Source organism: Gymnogyps californianus, chromosome 3 (genome assembly GCF_018139145.2).
Source record: "Gymnogyps californianus isolate 813 chromosome 3, ASM1813914v2, whole genome shotgun sequence".
NCBI lineage: Eukaryota > Metazoa > Chordata > Aves > Accipitriformes > Cathartidae > Gymnogyps > Gymnogyps californianus.
This window is the reverse complement of record NC_059473.1, coordinates 12,007,273-12,027,645: the sequence shown is the minus strand read 5'-3', so window position 1 is coordinate 12,027,645 and position 20,373 is coordinate 12,007,273. Positions and strand designations below refer to the sequence as shown.

General features: G+C 39.5%; 1 protein-coding gene across 5 annotated transcripts in view; it reads left to right on the top strand.

Annotated features, from left to right (window-relative positions):
- The window catches only part of EHBP1 (EH domain binding protein 1), a 229,139-nt gene that overhangs the window by 102,734 nt on the left and 106,032 nt on the right, over positions 1–20,373 (top strand). For all 5 annotated transcript variants that reach the window (XM_050894523.1, XM_050894522.1, XM_050894521.1 and 2 more), the window contains 2 exons: positions 4,877–5,129; positions 11,610–11,796. In XM_050894523.1, coding sequence (XP_050750480.1) covers positions 4,877–5,129; positions 11,610–11,796 — 440 coding nt within the window. The remainder of the gene's footprint in view (positions 1–4,876; positions 5,130–11,609; positions 11,797–20,373) is intronic.

The following is a 20,373-nucleotide window of genomic DNA, read 5'->3' as shown; positions in this document are numbered from 1 at the left end:
TGCCTGCCAGTAGTGCAGTAAATGGCATAACTATCTTTCACATGTGGCTTGTTCTTTCATCCTCTGCCAAGGGGAAAGTGGTATGTGTAATGTTTGGTGGGGGTTTTATTTGGTTTTAAGGGATGTGTCACAATATGTTTGTGTTACAAAAGGCAAGCGGGTTGAAGAGTGGGGTGATTTTTGAAGATCCTCTGGGAACTAGAAGGCTGATTGTGCAGGTAGGTAGTGCCAGAGTGATTACTATCACGAGCAGTCTTTCTCAGTGGAGTTAGGGCAAGTAATGTTTCCAGAATCTGGCACAAGAGCAGCTGGTGCTTCTGCTGTAGTAATGCTTCTACCTCTCCTCTTGTCACTCCTACCCCTGTGGCTTTATTACTTAACCATGCAAAATTATTGTGTGTTTGACCCTTGGAGTGCCAAACTGCAAGCGTCTTTTTCTTTTTTTTTTTTTTAATATCAGTGTAGAGAACTGCAATTAAAAAAATTAGTTCCAGTAGAGACTGGAGTCCTGTGTTTTCAGCTGTGATTAATGATTAGGGGGAAGCAAGGGAATCTGTGTTGACTCCTTAGTGTAAATTCAGCTTGAAGAGGGAAATAAGCCCTCTGTAAGCTGTTGTATGTTCAGCCCCCCGAAATGCACTTCCCAACATCATTAGGTCCTTGAGAAAATATGAGTGTCTTTGTTACAGAGAAGATAACAGTGCCTGTGGCTTTAAGAGCAGTGTTGTTGAGTCACTGTCCTAGCAATTTAATTTGTTATAGAGAGGCTCATGAAGTGATGACCAACACTTGACATAAAAGCTAGTCCTAAAGGGTTTCAGAGACCCCATGGGAGATAGCCTGGTTGGGTTCAGGTGGGGACCCTTGTGGGGACCCTCCCTCCTGTGGGGACATTGCAGGAAGCAGAGGGGGGGGAAAAAAATAGTATCCTGGATGGCAAGAGGAGTGCTAATGAGTAGCCAAGTTAAGTGGGTTCTAGCTGAGCCCCTACAAAATTCTGCCTATAAAAGTGTCTTAAAAGAGCTTCTAAAAATATCATTTTCAATTTTAGCCTGTGTGTAGGATTTTGTGAAATCCTACACAGTTAATAATAAGCCAGAGGTCTCTGAGCACTGATCTGCAATGCTGCGTGTGTAAGGCCAAACCTATGGTTACTGTTGAGCCAGTGAACAAGAGAAAGAATTTTGTCCTAGTTAGGGTTACAGCACTTGATCCATAGTGTTGAAATGGAAAGAATTCCAAAAACCATTTGCATTGCCCCTTAAAATTTATCAGATTTAAACAAGCATTTGACTCGTTGTTTCCAGGAGACACTTAAAAGCAAATTAAAAATAAAAGCTTACAGTATAGTTTTAAGCGATTGTTTCCCTGAATGTTTTTAACTTCAGGAAATATTATTGACATTCCTTCTAGTAATATTTGTTTGAATACTGCTTGTGAGTTATCAGCAAGCTTTGCTCAGATACGATGGTGTGTATTTATCAACAGATTCATGTGCAGGTGCAGTGATCCATCATATGGAGTTGCAGAAGCAGGTATTCGTAGTTGTGCACTCCCATGATAAAATATTTTAAGATTTGAGCAAAGTTTAAAGTAGCAAAAATTTTGGTTAAAAAGTCATCAATAAGTTGCACAATTTGAACAGGACATACATCAGTCATTTTTCTGCATTTCATTAGGTTACTTCTGCTTTTTATATGAAACTATCTTTTGAGGGCAGATCTCAAAAGCATTTCTGCTTGGCCTAGTTCATCAAATCACTAAATGTGTGGGTAACGTTTGAGTAGTAGTATTCTGACTACCATGAGCTTCAAGTCACGCATATCTATGCAGTAAGGGTGGGATTTGGCTCAACTGATTTTAGACATTAACAGTTTCAACATATACCTGTAAGCTTTTGACTGTAAAGAGGTCTAGCTCAGCTGCAGATACCCACACTGAGGACATCTCAGGGCAAGCAGGGTGAGACTCTTGCTTGCCATGACCATCTGCACTCGACACTAGAGGGATGTAAGTAAGCCAATGTAGAACCTCTTATCCAGTTTTAGTTTACTAAATACGTTTAAAATGTTGGGCTCTGCTCTGATGTATTTCATCTGTAATACTGTCAAAGGATTCTTGCTTCATTTGATCATATTTGTGTTTTTAAGAATTTCTGCCTTGAATTATTTCTTTTCCCTTGTCAGTTAAACTGCAGACCTTCAATATTATTTTATTGTGGCTTTCTCTGAAATGTCTTTCTTATAAGGATGCGGGCTTATGAACAAATAACCACAGATAAACTAGGGTGTGAGCTTAATATGCATCACCTACTGTGCAGTAACTACCCTTTCTCCCAGGATCAGTGCCCAGTAGTTTATTCCCTTTTATTAAGAGATAAGCGTGTTGTATTTAATCTGGGATAGGAGCAAACACATACACTACAGCTGACATACTGCAAATGCACACCCTGATTTATCCTGCAGTAGTTTGTCTATATGCCCATCTCCTAAGACACAGGTGAAATGTTGCTTTATGACATTCAGGTGAGGCTTAACCAGTTTAAACAGTAACAGAACCTCTTTTTTAGGTTTAGCTCAGACTATTATTGCAAACCTGATTATTTGTTTTTTTACTGTTAGTCACAAGGATTTTGATTAATTAGTTCTTTTTAGAACACCTTTTGGTAGTGTAAAGACTGAACATTAAGCATAATAATAACTTGCTGTGATCTCACTTTACCTTCGTCTCATTCCATTTCAGTGTAGTGTCTGATTTACACTTCTCAGTCTCCTTTTTGACTCCAGTTTTTGACTTGAAACAGGATAGCTGTATTCTGAATTTGAAGTTAAATATAAGAACTTCTGAGATCCATAAGAGATAGGTGTAAGTACTGTATATGTTGCTTCTTTAATGCTAAGTTGGACCACGTTGCTGAGGGAATAAGAAACTGCAAACCTCACCTGGAATTAAATAATTTTTTAAAAGTAATTGTCTGAATAATCACTGTAGGGAAATCCCACGGGCACAAGCACTGTGCATAGTCTTAAGTCTGTCCAGTTAAAACCTGCAGTATTGTCTGGCAAAGTACAATTTTATTTTTTTTCGCCCAGCTGAGCTCACCCTCAATCTCAGATGAGTGATTTATCTCCTGAGTGTCCACACTGGGCTTAAGCGAGATTTTGCTTATTTTTTTCTGTTATTCCAGCCAAACCTGTTTGGTTTCTACTTTCTGACCATAGAGCAAATAATCCATCACTTCAGAAACAGACCCTTAGAAATAGCATAGAAGACAATATGATAACCTGGTCTTTGAGGTTCAAATGTGAGGAACCAAGAAGAAGAAGAAGAGCACTAGAAATGTGAGGTTCTTCCTAAAATGAAATCTTTCCAGTCCCTGGTAGGTCCCAATTGTCCTGAGAAGGACTAAAGCCTTTCCTGCTCCAAGACTTTGCCCTGGTCTTAGTCCAATGCGTAGATAGGCGAAGCTGCTACCTGCATCTGGGGACCATATTCCTGTCCAACTAGGAGTGGCTCTTGTTCAAACTGTAGATTATGGTCAGTCACATGACGTGGGGTAGGGCTTTCTATCACCTTGGGCTGTGCTAATGGCTGGAGACAGGGAGAACTGGAAGTTTACTGGCAGAGTAGAGAACACTTACATTTTCTAGCAATTCACCAGGATTAGCAACTTCGGTACATCATCCATCCAAGACCAAGCAACTACAGTGCTGTTTCTTTCACTGCCCCTTCCCTTTGTACGGTTGTATGACTAGTGATTTTGTCTTCCCAAGTATTTAGTGACAAACACACTTGGAACTCCATCTTTTTCTTTTTCAGAGCCTTGCTACAAATAATATTTAGTTTTTCTTTTAAAGCTAAAAGGTATGTTTTATTCAATTTAGTAACCATACATCTGAAAAAGAAACACTTTTTGTTAAGAATAATGTGGGAGTGGTTATTGAAAATCAAGTTTTGATAACACTACATTGAAGTTCCTATTTGCATAGATTTTGAAAGTACATCGTATCCAATATTGAACTGAGCTTCTGATCATTCAATGGTGCAGGAAGAGTAAGATTAACATTACTAAGTGTCTTTGTGAGAAATGTTGTATTGCTGTATGGGGATTTGTATTATTCAATATGCAGCAGACATTTACTTTTGTGTAATGTTCTCTCTGTAGTGTCTGTTACTCTAAAGAACTGCACGCAGCTCCAGGTTGCTAATAAGTTTTTGTTGTACAGCCCAAATAATAGATGAGTAATTTGATTATCTGTCTCTTTAGGGTTAATTTAAATTCATTTTTACTGTGAGACTATGTATTGTTACCAGGAGCAGTTAGCAGTGAAAATATGTATGTTTTGAAATGTAATTACTGGTCATACCTAATAACTGATTTTTAGTTCAGTCATTTGAAGAAATGAAAAGACCACCTACTTACTATCACCATTTTTAATATCCAGTAAAAGCAATTTTATTATAAAATACAGGATATTTTTTCTTTATTAAAAGCTCAGATAAATAATTAAGAACACTTTGTTAGGATACAAATTGGCTAATAGCTTGGGAAAATGTTTTAAAATCTGTTGCGATACCATTTATATGACAAATAAGAAACTAATAACTAATTAGGTTGAAAGAGCTTTAGTAAGTGAGAAAATGAAACCTAGTCAATATAGTCTAGATGAAATGACCTTTTGAAAGACCTATTTTTGAATAAACAAGGTTACTCTAAATAAATAAAGCGTGAAAATTCATCTAAGGCTAGGACTTTATGTATTGAGAGTTAAGAAGCAGACCTTTTCCTAAGCCTTCAAAATTTAAAGATCTGATAAAATGGTTTCAAATTTTTTCTATGTTAAATCTGTTTAATGATTTTTTTGCTATTTGCTAGAACCGGACACTGAAATAGCTTCATCTGCAAAGCCAGAAGAAAGTTTCTATGCTGACAATTACAATCCCTTCAAGGATGAAGATGCCCCAGAGTGCTTGAACCCATTTGATGAGCCAGATACTGAGCCTGAAACCTTTGTAACAGTAAGAGATTCTCCTCCACAACCTGCAAAAAGGAAAAACGTCAGACCAGTGGATATGAGCAAATACCTGTATGCAGATACCTCTAAAGCTGAAGAGGAAGAGCTAGATGAGTAAGTATGATTCTTCATCTTTCAGCAGCTTTGGAAGCATTAGTGGGATCCCTGGCTTAATCTTGAGCTGTATTGGGTTCAACCATCGTGATCCTTAATCACCTCCTTAGGACAGACTGATCCTTAGGCAGCTCAGCAGCAGGAAATACCATACCCCCAAGTCATGATATTCAGCTGAACATGATCAGTTAGGAGACTTTTCTTTGCCTCGTTGATAGCAAATTACTTGATAGGGAACAAGTCTGTGTACCTTTTTGGCACTTCATGCCCTGACAATTGCAAATTGGGCCAAAAATTAAGGAGCAGCAGAGCTTGGTCCTTCCTGCCCTTTTTGCCATTATTTTTACTACATAAAATAATAATTTTTGTTAATGATAATGGAGAGTTTGTTTTATATTGGTGCAGTATGTAAAAAGGAAGAGCGTTTTGCAGTCTGCATAGCACATTTTTGAGAGTCTCATAAAACTTAATCTCTGTATGGGAAAGATAACGCCATATGCACTTTCTTAGGTTGTTTCTTTTATCATAACCACACATACAACTTTTATAAACTCACACTGACTGCCTTGTATTATAGTATAGAAATCTAACAAGGAGTGAGAACTTTTTGCAATAGCTGTGCAGCTTGGGAGGTTTGAAGGTATATATTTACTCCTTGTTTGTGGTCATTAGTCACCAACCACACCACTCATGAGACAGTTTATGGTGATTACATGCGAGCAATTTTACAGACAACAACTGTAATTAACATTTAGTTTCACATTATTTAATGAGATTTATCATGGCACGACATTTGCATTGCTTTCATATTTAATATTAATACAGGTGTCATATCGTCATCTTTACATTTCTCTGTTTATAGCTGTATTCCAGGAAATTGAAGGATTCCCATGCACTCTAGTAGAAATGTATAAAGGACCCTCCAGGGTTTTTCCTTTTAAAGCTCTGTGGCCATGGATTTCTTGTTGTTGTTGGTTGTTCTGTGGAAAAAAAAAAAAAAAATGGGCATTGGGGAATGATGTCTCTGCCAGCTCCATTCATCAGGGCACTGCCTGAACAAACAGCACTGGCTGCTGTGTCTTCAGAGCACAGTGTGATCACGCTGTTGACGGTCACACCAGGCATCCCTGATCATTCACTGATCACCAGAATCCGCAGGGAGAAAAAAAAATGTATACTTTACACCTGCGAAGATATGGGTATAGAGGACAGAAAAGACGGAGGAGAAGAGCAGAAAGAGCAAAAGCTACATGGATGGGCAAGTGAAGAATTTTCTCTGTTTTATATTTATACTCACGTTTCCACCCTAAGCAAATCTGTGCCCAATGGGTTTGCAGCAGTGTTGTGACAGGCAGCCTTGTTTTTTCTGTGTACTAGACTGTAGATTTCTCTAGCCCTTTGTTTACAACAGCCGCCTTCTTATTTTAATGACCCCATTTGCTTTGTTCCTTTTTTTTTTTTTTTTTAAGGATAAACTCCCCATAGCTGGAATCTACTTGAACGTAAATCTGATCTGTGTTTTCGTTATAAAAGCAATGTCCTATGGAAAGATGGAAGGATAAGAACTCAAAAAGCAGTGTAAAATAGTTTTTTACGTCTTTTACATAAGTTTTTTGTGTCCTGACCCCCAAAGTAGCTTCCTCTCCACATTTTCGTCCCAGGTTACAGGAGCGCTATGTCATTGAAAAAGACGTGGAGACCATTTGTTAAATGTATTGGGTAGAAGTGTGTCAAGGATAACATTTCAATCTTTATACTGAAACACTCTGGAGGAATAAGTGTAATAATAAAACTCTAGTCTAGGAACAGAGGACTTGTGCTTGTAGGTGTGAGTTGGTATCACTATTATGCCTTACCTCATGTCATTAATTTTCAAATTTTTCAGTAGAAAGTTTCTGCTAAGGTATGGTACGGTGAGCACCAAAGGAAAGATTTTATAGGCAGTGCCAGCTGGTAGTTTATGTGTGCCCTAAATCATGAGGGTTTATGTCCAGATGTGTATTGTTTCTTATCTAATGTGAATATTGTGCTTTTATTATCTACATAAGTGGCTAATCTTCTTCCAAATCCCGTTAAAGTCTAGGTTTCAGTGTCAATTTGTGGCAGAGTTCCACAAAAAACCAAGATCTTATATGAAATGTATTTCCTTTTATTGATTGTAAATAAGTTACCTTTCCAATCCCATACACTATCTCTTCTGCTGGCTTATCAAAACAACAATTAGTAGTATTGGATTTATGTGCCATAAACAGTTGCTGTGTTGTATATCTCTAGCATGTTCACCATTACTTGTCACTTGTCTGAGTTAAATGGTGCTAACTTTTTCACTCTCTCTTCATACAGAAGTCTCTTCATCTCTCTAATCATTTTCACCGCACGTCTCTGGACCCTGTTATTTCTTCTGCTATGTATCTATTTTAAGATGTGTTGACTTGGCCTGAGCAGTGTATTCAAGACAAGGCTGAACAACTGGGCCATATCACAGCATTAGAAAACTGTGCATATTATTTTCAACCTCTCTCCCGACATCTTGTCTTTTGATTTTTTTTGTTTTGTTTTGGGTAGTTTTTAATCATTTTTGACTACCGCTGGTCTAGTGCTTTCCCCAGGAGTGGTTTTGAACCTGATAGATGGAAGGCATGAGAAACAGAAGGCTCCTGAAAGACATTTAGTGTCACTCAGGAAATACAATGTATTTTTATCCCTGCGTCTTAAATGTTTCATTGGATTTCACTTAATGCACCACTTGGCATTTTCCTCTTGTATTTTGTGTGAAATGCGATGATGTGTCGTGGGAACATGGACACATGAGTTAGCATCAGGACCCTTGCCCCACTCTACTCTGGCAGATCCCTGCTTCTTATTCTGGACTCAAAGTTCAGCTCTTGGGGCACTTTGTGTAAGCTCTGACGCCAGTTTTGTAACAGACTCTCGTTGTAATCTTGGAAAAGGTACTTACCCTTACTGCGCCTCTGTGAAGGATTTACCTTGGGTAATTGGCTTAATTGAAACATATTTCACTAATGGTTGTGAAGATAACATAAGATTTCACAACACACATAAGCAAAACATAGTCACAAGCATAAGCATAATGAGGCGTTGCGTGGTACAGAGGGACTTAGATGATCCAGTACAGTTATTCTGCTGTAAAACTATGCTCTCAAAACATACTTCCTCTGGCTAAATTCTCATACCTAGCTAGAGATAAGGAACACATTTTCCTTTTGTTAGTTTGGGCATTTGAACGTTAGTGTAAAATTCTGCTTTTGCCTTTTTGAATTTTATACATTAAAATCAAAATGGTAGGTGGCTACCTGTTAATAAAGGACAGCACACCTTGCTAAGTTAAGTTTAATTATTTGAAAAAAGCATTGCTCACAACTACTTAAAGTATAATGCTTTCAACCTTAGTACTTCTGATTGTGGTAATATTGCCTGATCTTTTAACCCTACAACACTGACAGCTTTGTTTTTCCTCCTCAATAAAATGTTGATTTTTTTTCAGTTAACCAGTAATGCTGATCAAAATAATTTTTAAATTGGTCAGAATAAAACTTGCTTTCAGGTATTATTTGGCTCTGTGGCTTCTTATCTTGTTAATCATTGCATGGCTTAGAATAATGCTGTCTAATTGGAAAGACTATTGAGTTGCCATCTGTGGAAAGCTGCCTGTTGCACAAGAAGCCACAAACCACCACACTGCCAGTGACAGCTTAATACCAGGTAGTTTGTCAGGTTTGGTTTTTTTAATTTTGTGGTGGACAGTCTAGTATCTCTTTAGGCAAATCATATTGTGTGGATCAATTAAATAACTTCACAGAAGTAAAAAGCGTGGGAGCTGACCTCAGAGAAAAGTGCTTTAATATTTTTCACTAAGGCTTTTTTCAGCCAGACTTTTCCCATGCGTAGTTTCTTGTATAGCCACATGGAAGCTGTTGGACCAAACTCTGCTACATCTATCAGACCCCCATGACTTCAAAATTTATAGCCTCTTTGGGCAAGAACCATTTTGGGGGTTTTTTTCCGTATTAAACTCAATTTTTCAAAAATCTTTCTCAATATTTGCAAGACCAATTAAAAGTGGTGCAGAGGGGAAGGTGGAAAGTAGTGTGTGTGTGTGGTCTGCCCATACTATGACCAAAATGTGAGGGTTTAGTCTGGTTTTCAAGCAAGTTCTTCTCCAGGAAAAAAAGGCAGTCACTTGTCTCCTTATAGCACTTCCTTCTGGTGCATGCAGTAGGGTACAATACTTCAACATTACGCACACAGCACAGACAATTCTGGAGCATAAAAATTCAAAAGGTGGTTCTTCCAAACTTTTTTACTCTCATTGATGAGGTGGTTTTTTTTTTCTCGCACCAAATTCATTTTAACACCTTATGAATACACCTTTCTAATTCCAAGTACACAGAGCTAGATTACTTTCCTGTCAAACATGCTGTATGTGTTGGCTGTTCAGACAGCTAACTTCTTGAACTAAAGAAAACCTTGTGCTCTCCTGTAGAATGCATTGTTCTTCAGCCTTTATCTCTTTTATCTTCATTTTCACCTTGCTTTGAACTTTCTGGTGTCTGAAGACAGCTGAGCTGGGCTGTCAGCTAAATTAGAATTAGAGCTACTGACAGCTAGGTGCATTCTCCACTCCAGCCTGCATACCCTCCTTTTTCCACTGCCTTCCATGGAAAACACCCATCTGCTTCTATTTAACTCATTATTTTGATGTTGCCTTTAGTTTTGATTGCACTGTGGTGGCTTCGTGCTTGATGGGCAGCAAAGTGGGAACACCTGAAAGTTGCCTTCAGTCAGCAGATGAGTTATTTTAGTGTTAGTCTTTCCTTTTGCTTCAGTATCTGGATTTAGATCTCTTCTCTATAACAAGCAATGGCAGATTCTCAGAAAGGTGTGGAGGTTTTATGCCCAGTCTTCGCTTATGTGCTTCAGTAAGCTTTGCCTTTCAGAAGTAGACTTATTTTCTGTGGTGTGGATTATTAATTGCTTGCTTTTTCTCAGTGAAAAGAGGATGATGGTAAACTGGATTAAAATAAATTCTAAAATCAGTCCATGAGACTGAAAGACATATTTTCCTACTAAAAGTACACAAAACTGAGATTTGCTGTTGTGTGAAAGGAAACTGGATGAATAGTTTTTCGCTTGTGCCCAAATTTTGCTGTTGTAGTTATTTAAAAACAGTGTGTACTAGCTCATGACTCTTATCCTGAGTGGAAATTTGTAAATGGATCTAGCTAGGTAGGCTCTTGTCTAATGCTGTACGCATTATTGTTTCCATCTAGAGTCGAATTCAAGGGATTGACGTTATTTGTTGTGATGAGTTACGCTTTATATAACTGTATGCAGATAGATCTTTGGGAATTGCAGTGACTTAGTTACATAAACACAGTTTGAGAGATGATAAATATATCTTGCAGGGGAAGTATGGACTAGAAAGGAATGAATTAACATATCAGTTTCGTAATTAACCATCCAGTTTTGGATTGCAAAATATGAAAAGCGAAGATTATGAGTAACATAATTCAGTGGAAAGAAGGTTCCCGTAAGTATCCTTAGCAGGATACAAAATTGCTGGCTCTTCTAAGTGCGTAGTAGAAGCCATTATTTGATGTATCATTGATTGATATTTGATGTATCAAACTAATAGATAAAATTTGGAAATGCTGTGGAAGTACTTATTTAGGATGGAACAAATGCGGAGTTGGAATGTGAACGCCAGAGTTAAGAATAATTCTTTGGACTGCATCCACTTGGTGGAAGATGTTTACTGTGTTTCTTAAACAAGGTTTAGTTATAAAAAGCGCTTTCAAAATAGACAGATGATGGCTACTGGTATCTGTAGAGAGGTATACACAAGTCAGCTGTGGTTTTCTTACACTATTGTCTTATCCAAAGAGTGTTCTTGAAATGGTGTGGTGCCTGTATGCTGCAGAGTTTAAAATACACGTGATGTGGATTGTGTACCTATGGAGGCCAAAATTTTCAGACTTGTATAGCAAAGAGTGAGGCCTCTAAAGCTGTTTTGAAGCATCCATGTAAAAGTGGCCTGATTCTTAACTCTGTTCTAATGAAGTATTCTTAATTCTGTTCATTAGAATATTAAACAGCCAGCAACTTCACTCAGATTTGTTGGTATTGAGCTTGTGTTGGTATTGAGCTTGTCTGTGAATCGAATCACTCTTTGATAGATAGCTAAGTATAATTGAAGAGTTAGCTTTATGCAATTGATAAAACTTCTGTAATTTACAGGACTTTATAAAATTTATGGAAATTCTGACCTAATGCAGTTTTAACTGTTGTAACTCACTTTTCAATCGTATGAAAAAGTAGTATCTAAATGCATGTAAAGGCAAAACATATTCTTACATGGGATAATAAAAGCATTTTAGTCATTGGCTTCTCTAAACAGGTCTTATTTTCGGTTTTAATTCCAAGGAGATAGCAAAGAAATGTTTCCCTTCTTTTAATTAGATCAAATCCGTTTTATGAACCAAAATCAAGCCCTGCTTTAATTAAAGTTGCTCCGCTGCAAGAACCAGAAAAGAAGATTAAAAGAAAGGCTCCTGAACCACCAAACCTCTTGCCAAAGACAGAGACAGGCATGAGTGAGAACATGTCAGCTATTCCTGCATCGAGGGAGCTTTCTTCTTCTCCTAAGGTAGGTTTTTCGTACCAAAATTTCATCTTTGTTATTAACAGTACCTTTATGTGTATTGTAGGCATCCTATTTATTTCTGCAGGCCATCTTAAAAGCTTTGCTTATACTTAATAAAGTGTTGGCTCATCTCTATTCACTTGCTGGTTCATACGGAGAGAGCAGCAGTAGGAGCTTGTACTTTTTTCTTTAAGGGTTTAATGACAACAGTAACAGCAACTGCAGTTTCAAAGAAAAGAGTCTTCTAGTAACAAATGTTACAGGACAGCTAGATACGCCATCGAGAAGAAAATCATGTTGAACAATACTTTGTCTTGATCTATTGTAATGCTGCTAAGCCTTCCCCTGTTGAAGAGTCTGTCTCCACATTTCTGTCATAAATCTGGGTTTTAAGAGCTTAGTACTGGATACGGTTTATTTGTATTGGGATTTATATATGTCCAATTCCATAGGTATGTTGAAGTAATTCTAAAAAAAGGCAGTCTACTTTAAATCAGATTAACTGTTTATTAGGAATGTCCAGACTAAGCATACTTATATATGCACATACATCTGTGTTTGTCAAGGGAAAATATGAGTTAACCTCTGTTGAAGAGGGCGAAGTGAGGCGTAGGTATTTTAGGATTACAACAGCTAACTTCTGTCGGTGTGAATTTCAACTCCAGTGTTTCAGCACTTAGTACCACTTGTGCTTTTTTAAACAAAATAAGCATTTAATAGTATATGTTAATGGGCCCTTCTTAAAAATGAATTTGATACATGCCGACTGCTTGTTTTGAAGGGTAGGAAGATGAGGACAGAAGGCTTCCCTTCCAGCATATCTCGCCCAATTTATGCATATTATCATCTGTTTTGCATTGTATTGGAGCTGCTGTACTTTAAGAATTGAATGAAACTATTCGTCATACCTATCATTTCATTGCTTAATTAGTCAGCCAAGTTGCTGACATGTCCTTGTCTGCTCAGGCTCTGATCTTGCTGTCGTTTTACCACCCGGAGTAAAGAGTATGAGACCAGAAATCTAATCTGTGTCCGCTCACGGCAAAACAAAACAACATAGTAAGACCACAAGCACAATTCACAAATTATTCTTAATATGCAAAACCACAACCAGGGAAATATGAAATCAAAGCATAGCAGTTTTATAATGCTCTGAGATGGGGTTTGATTCTGTTCACTGGAGTTTCTGTATGAAAAATATTGCACGTTATTTGATTTCTGGTGGAGTCTGGCCCTTGGGTCAAAGCAAAGTGGCCAAAGTAAAGCATTCTGGTACTACCAGGCAAAGACATCTGTGGAGGAGATTTTATCAGGTTGCTTGATGGAGGTTGTGCCCCCATTGCTCATTGTTTGAGAGGGTTTTTTTACAGGTCTGCATCCAAGGAAATACATCTCTGCTTTATTTCATGTCTTCGTTGTGCTGAAATAACATATTACTGCTGGGTTTGGTTGTTGTAGTTTTTGTCTACCCCAGACTAAGTTTTAGATTGTCTGAAAGCTGGAATTGATTAAGAAAAGATGTAGGATTGAACTCGCTGAGAAGACTGTGCTGTTGCGAACACAGTCAGGTAGTTCCTGCTCTTCTGCAGGGTGTTAGTTTCTGAATATTTTGGTTCCTGCCTGCTTGCAGCCCACTTCTCTGCCGCTGATACTGAGGCACAGCTGAGATCAGCAAAGGTCCAAATACTGAAATTTTTATATTCATTAGGGCCATGAGGGAAAATGGAGCTCTATGCTGACCTTCTCTGGTACAGAAAGCTTTAATTTTTTTACAGAATTTTGAAGGATACGAGACCATTAGGGAAGGCTCCAAAGCAGATGCAGTGTCCTGGTTTATTACATTACAGCTAGAGTGGAAAGTTTCACTGATTGCGTATGTTAAAATATTGCATGGTCACTTGCAATTTAGAAGGCTTTCTGTAAGCACAGTCTTTTTTCTTTGCTTGAGTTGTTTTGCTCTAAGGTGATCTAATAACATTAGATCAAAAGCACTTGGAATGCTTTTTGAAATTTAGAAAAGTACTGGCATTTAAAAGAAAATTAAACAATCTCCTTACACCACAGTACAAAATAGTGCCCAGGTAGGACTTGGACTGTTGGCACAAATAACTTGTTTATTACTCAATAATAGTGACAATGTTTAGCAACTCTGAAGAAACTCCCATCAAAAGGTATAGGTACTATACAAACATGAACTTGGCACACACCCTAATGTAGGAAGAATAGTCTCGTGGAGGTAAACTTAGGTAAAGGGAGGTTTAATAACGTATCTTATTCAGTGTTTTGTCCAAGTTCGCTGTGCACAGAAAGCCTCTGCTACAGCTCTGACCAGAACCTAAGTGTCCCAACATGTTCCATTCCCTGTCTTGGTTGTTTTCATAGGAGATGGCTGCGGAGCAGAAATGCTAATCTTTAGACTACACAAACACAGCATTAATATTAGAACTTTAGAGTTTAAGGAAAAAGACTCCAAAAATGCTTCTGCAAATCTTTGACAGAGTATTTGGAGCTCATTTTTCCTTCACATGCTAATGGTGTTCATGACATTTGCTGAACACAAAAAATACAAATGCTGTTATTAACATCTATATATCAGCAAGTTTATTAGGTGGAAATTGCTCCTGAAAGATTATTTGACACGTGACAGATTCCTACTCAAGATACAGGTTCCAGATACTTGAAATTTTGTTACTCTATTAAAAAAACCACTTAGATGTTGAATAACAGTAGTGAAGTTCCTAGAATTGAATTCCCAATTTAAAAGTAGGGCAAGAAAGGTTGATATTTTCCCAAGTATACAGCCAAAAATCAAATCCCTAGGGTATGGCTGGACACCAAAATTGCTTCGTTCAGTGTTCAGCTGCAATGAGCCTTCTAGCATTGGCATCGTGGCTATAGGAACACTTCCATAAGTGCAATTGTGTTTGCTGTTGAAACATCATAGCCTGAATCCAACATTTTACCCAAGTAGTGGTGGAAGGTGTTTCTTGCCTGAGGGATATCTGACTTCCCACACATGATTTTTTTTTTTTTTTGTGTGTGTGTGTGTATGTTTTCTTAATTTATAACAGCAGTGTCTGTGGTAATGAAAGGGAAGAATAAAACAACGAATTTTTAGCAGTCAGCAGTCTTGGACATGTCTCATTTGAGAATAGACTTAAGCTAATGCATCTATGTGAATTGCAAAAGGCTTTCTTTTAAGGGAGTTGTACGGTCTTTTAACAGCTTAATATATTTCTAGATTTTCCTGGAATCATATCCACAATTAATTACCCTGATCACTCCTGACACCACAAAAATCAAACTCCTTCTAGTTCCTTTGTTCAGAGATGTATGTTGTACAAGATAATTCTGTGTAAAACTTTCATGTAAAACTAGGCAGAAAATTCCAGAAAGCATCTTCTGATCTGGTGGTTATCAGCATCGTGCCTGGTATCCCCAGGATAAAGAGGGTAGTCCAGGGTGGAACTTGTTCAAGAACTCAATGATCAGTGAAGACAGAACATAAGACTAATAAATAGGCATTAAGGGACCTCTGGAGGTCATCTGGTCCAACCCCCCCTGCTCAAGCAAGGTCATTTAGAGCCAGTTGCCCAGCACCGTGTCCAGACAGCTTCTGAATATCTCCAATATTCGTCTGATCTTTTTCAAATGTTTGCCTTGCACTGCTTCCCCGAGCAATCAGTTAACTGGAGTAGCAAACCCTTTCCAAGCCTCTTTAATATCTTCCCTTTGAGCAGGCCCTTCTGATCACTCAGAGATGCCCATGTCATCTCTATTGGTGAGGAAGGGGCAGTTATCTGTCAGAGATAAGGCGGGGTCTAGGTCTCCATAAAGGTCCAGCCAGCTCTTGGCCCCATAGTATTAGCTCACTATTTGCCGTATCTGGGTTGGGAGGAAGTTTTGTTTCCAAATATTATTATCTACTTGCACTTCCTAAAGGAGTATCTTCTCTCCTGTCTTCCTTCCATGTCTCCTCTAAACTAATCTGAGTCATCAGAGAGAGCTTAAAAATGCAAAGTCTGAAAGCCTGGAATTATCCCACAGTTAATCATCTCAAATGGCTTGAAGACTATGGTGTGCTGGCTATATTTAGGTGAGTCTGACAAACAAACTGCAAAGCTGTAATTAAGCTTTTCAGTCATCAACCTGCTACAGTGCTGTCAAGCCCAGCTGAAGCCTTGTTGGACTTGTTACCATCATACATGTGTTACTGTTCTTGACATGGTTTGGATAACCGGGTTCTGCCTTTCACAGAGGTGATGGAGACTTTAAATTTCTTCCACTTGTTGTTGACTTTGTGGAAAAAAAATTGAACAAAGAAGTTCAGGCTCAAAAAGTGGTATCAGGCCAGTGCATAGCATGCATATCAGTGCCCATCATTGCTTTAGCTGATTAAAAAATTTACATACCAACTTGAACTGGCTGAAATCTCAGCCAGTCTAAGTATCTCTTATCTTCCCTGCATTATGTTGAGTTTATTGGAAATAAGATCCAGGTATCAGTTCCAGAGTCGGCAACTGTGTCCTGCAGTAGAGAAGCTGAAGTCATGTGTCTCTGCACAATCATGGATTGTATTGCCTTTGTGAGAATGAGGGGGCAGGAATGCTACTGCATTTATGTGGGAGGTGAAGAATTATTTACTAGGGAACAGGAGGAAACAGATAATCACCCTCGACCATAGTTGTTTTTAAGTGTTAAAAGAAAATAGCTCCTGTGCTGGATTGGCATTGCTCATTCACTCTTTGGAAGGATAGCATATGCCCTTCCCTTCAGGAAACCATTCTTAGAAAGGCTTTTCCTATCACATGGTCATTTCAGTTTGTTGCGAGACTGCAGATGAGGCTCATGTTGATGGCTCATGAATCCACTGGGTTTCTGGATACTGCAGTTACCATTAACCTACTGAAAGATAACAGGTATGTTGTGTTTGGTGAATCCAGCTTGGTCTCACATCCTTTCTTCAGTCTTCAGGGTCTGGAAACCTGTGTTCATTAGACACATGCTTTACAGAGTGGCTACTGCAGGCTGACTAGTTGCCAGCCTGGGATTTGGTAGCTCACAGATCTCCGTCTCACAGCTGCCTACTGGGCTACCCAGAATATCTCAGTAAATGAAACTCCTGCACTCCAGTCTTCGTGATAGGTGTTTCTCTGGCAATACATGATTATGTGAACAGACATAGAATTGATATCAGACCACAGGATGCTTTTTGAACTTGTCCTTGGATGGTTTTTGAGTTACCTAGCAACTGATGAAAGTATATAGCACCAGGACAGGATAATAAATAAGCTTAAGTCTGTCATATTAATGTATATGCCATTCTCACCTTTATGAAAGTCACCGTGTTGCTGATAATCATGAAAACATAGGCATTGGTTTTGCTGCTTGTAGACAAGAGCTTGTGATGGCCTTTTAAGTTGGCAGAAAAGGAGAATACACATTCACATAATAGTCCAAAGCCAATAATAACATTTCTGTTTGTCACCATCATTGTTCAAGCTCGCTCACTCTTTTTAAAACCAAAATTAATTGTTTTACATGCCCAGTGATAGTCTGCTCTCTCATGCCAGGCAAGCTAGCTGGTTTAAGCTCTAATGAAACATATTTATAGGAAACGTATTAAGAAATACAGAATCCTTTTTCTGCATGACATGTAATAACCCATCTCTGTCCAGTATCCTTTGAAATCCATTGTGTATCTGCAATGCTTCTGTTCAGGTTATTCAGAAAGATTTCTACCTGATAGGCAGTTTATCCTTCAAACTGCAAAGGAGGTACAAATTACCTCCTTATGAAAGAAGAGTAGTTCTCAGATACTTTTCAAGGGAACAACAAGAAACCTGTAGCTGCTTCTTTGTTTTTTCTTTTTTTCCCCTTCTCATTTATTCTGAGGCAGAATAAATGCTGACAGGTAAAGCGCAAAACACTCAGGTGAATTTGGTGGAAGGGGAGGAAAGTAACATTCAGTATAGTACTAGGCGCAACTCTCCCAAGATCTCAGAGATCCTGTGGTCTCCAGTTGCTCACTTTTTCCACTTATATTTACCTCAGCATTATCAGCCTTATGTGACTGAACAGTAGGAAGAGCTCATCTTAAAACACAGATGCAGTAATGCAGCCAAGTGGAGAAATTACATTAAACTCCAAACAGTAGATGCAGATCACTCATTGTCTCTTGCTATCAAAAGTATCTCAGTTTTCCGTTCACATAAGGACTTCCTGGCTCTCTGGAACGTCTTCTCTGATGATTTTGCTCCTTTCCAGGTTCACATTAGCTGCAAAGGAATTGTGCAGCTCATTTGCATGAGATCTTTGTCACTTCCTATGCAGACAGATAGTTCATCAAGCCCAAGGAAGACTTGGGAGGTAGTGGACAGAATTTTAAGATATCTGCTGTTATGAACTGGTGCAAAAAAGGCACTCCGAGAAAATCTCCCTTTGCGTACAGCCCTAAGACATTTTATCTTTTAACGGGAAGAAAGACAAGCCACACACATAACGTGAACAGAGAGATAGTGAGATAATCATATTGAAGCACAGACAATTCATTAAACTTGCAGCTTTTCAAGTGTTAAATAATAAAAGGGGGTCCCTTTTTTATACAATACTTAAGCAATTTCTTATTACTCTTTGCATGAGTTTTAAATGGTGTTTGTCAACTTGACTAGCTATGTGCTTTTTCTGTGTTCCTTACTATTAACCTATGTATGGACATAAAACAACCTTGTTAGAATACGTGTTAGAGTAAGGAGAGAACTGTTCACTTCCAAATGCAAGTGTAGTATTTTTCCATTTTGCTGCAGGTATAGGCTAAAGAATGTCTTCCTCTTGTCCTCAACTAATGCATGCTTCAGGGTTTGGATTTACTGCATTGCGTTCGGTCCCTATCCTGACTTCTCACGTTCCACCCTTCCCTGCCCCACCTTGTGCCAGCACCAGTACTGACTGTGAGTTAGTGAGTACCAGGAACACAACACTGACACGGGAACACAGCAGGACAGTCCCTTTCAGTGGCAGCACAGTCATCACTCAGCTGGGAAATGTATCCTTAGTGTCTCGGCAGTGTGCTGGTTTGGGGTATTCCTTGCTGTGGTGGGTTGACCCTGGCTGGATGGCAGGTGCCCACCAAAGCCGCTCTATCACTCCCCCTCCTCAGCTGGACAGGGGAGAGAAAATAGAACGAAAGGCTTATGGGTTGAGATAAGGACAGGGAGATCACTCACCAATTACCATCATGGGCAAAACAGACTCAACTTGGGGGGGGGGGCGGAATTAATTTATTACCAGTCAAATCAGAGTAGGATAATGAGAAATAAAACCAAATCTTAAAAACACTTTCCCTCCACCCCTTCCTTCTTCCTGGGCTTAACTTTACTCCTGATTTTCTCTACCTCCTCCCCCCGAGCAGCACGGGGGGACGGGAATGGGGGTTGCAGTCAGTTCATCACACGTTGTTTCTGCCGCTCCTTCCTCCTCAGGGGGAGGAGGACTCACGCTCTTCCCCTGCTCCAGCGTGGGGTCCCTCCCACGGGAGACAGTCCTCCACGAGCTTCTCCAACATGAGTCCTTCCCACGGGCTGCATTTCTTCATGAGCTGCTCCAGCATGGGTCCCTTCCACGGGGTCACAAGCCCTGCCAGCAAACCTGCTCCAGCGTGGGCTCCTCTTTCCATGGGTCCACAGGTCCTGCCAGGAGCCTGCTCCAGCATGGGCTTTCCACAGGGTCACAGCCTCCTTCGGGCAGCCCCCTGCTCCGGCGTGGGGTCCTCCACAGGCTGCAGGTGGATATCTGCTCCACTGTAAACCCTCCGTGGGCTGCAGGGGGACAGCCTGCCTCACCAGGGTCTTCACCACGGGCTGCAGGGGAATCTCTGCTCTGGCACCTGGAGCACCTCCTCCCCCTCCTTCTTCACTGACCTTGGTGTCTGCAGAGTTGTTTCTCTCACATATTCTCACCCCTCTCTCCGGCTGCAATTGCTACTGCGCAGGAACTTCTTCCCTTCTTAAATGTGTTATCTCAGAGGCGCTACCGCTGTCGCTGATGGGCTCGGCCTTGGCCAGCGGGGGTCTGTCTTGGAGCCGGCTGGCATTGGCTTTATCGGACATAGGGGAAGCTGCTAGCAGCTTCTCACAGAAGCCACCCCTGTAGCCCCCCTCGCTACCAAAACCTTACCACGCAAACCCAATACACGTGCAGCAGCTGCAGGTTCTAGTGATCCAGCGGTACTTTGGCTAGTACTGCCAGGAAGCAGCCTGTTAAAATCAAAAATGCAACCTTAGTCGAGTCTTCTACCACTATTTCATCTTTAAATGTCTTTTATGGTTTAAATTTCACTCTGTTCGTATTTGTAGCAGAATCATTTTTTTTAAAGATGTCTTTAGTCATCCAAGTTCCTACCTACTGAATGTAGTTACTCTGTCAGTATAGGGAAATTAAACTCTTTCATTCTCTGTTTTTACTGGTTTTGTGGAAGTTGAATGATTTGTTAATGAAGGGGCTGCTGTTTATGCAGATGGAAGTAGGGATGCAGTATATCATTGCAAATTATCAGATAGCTACTTATTACAACTTCTAGGT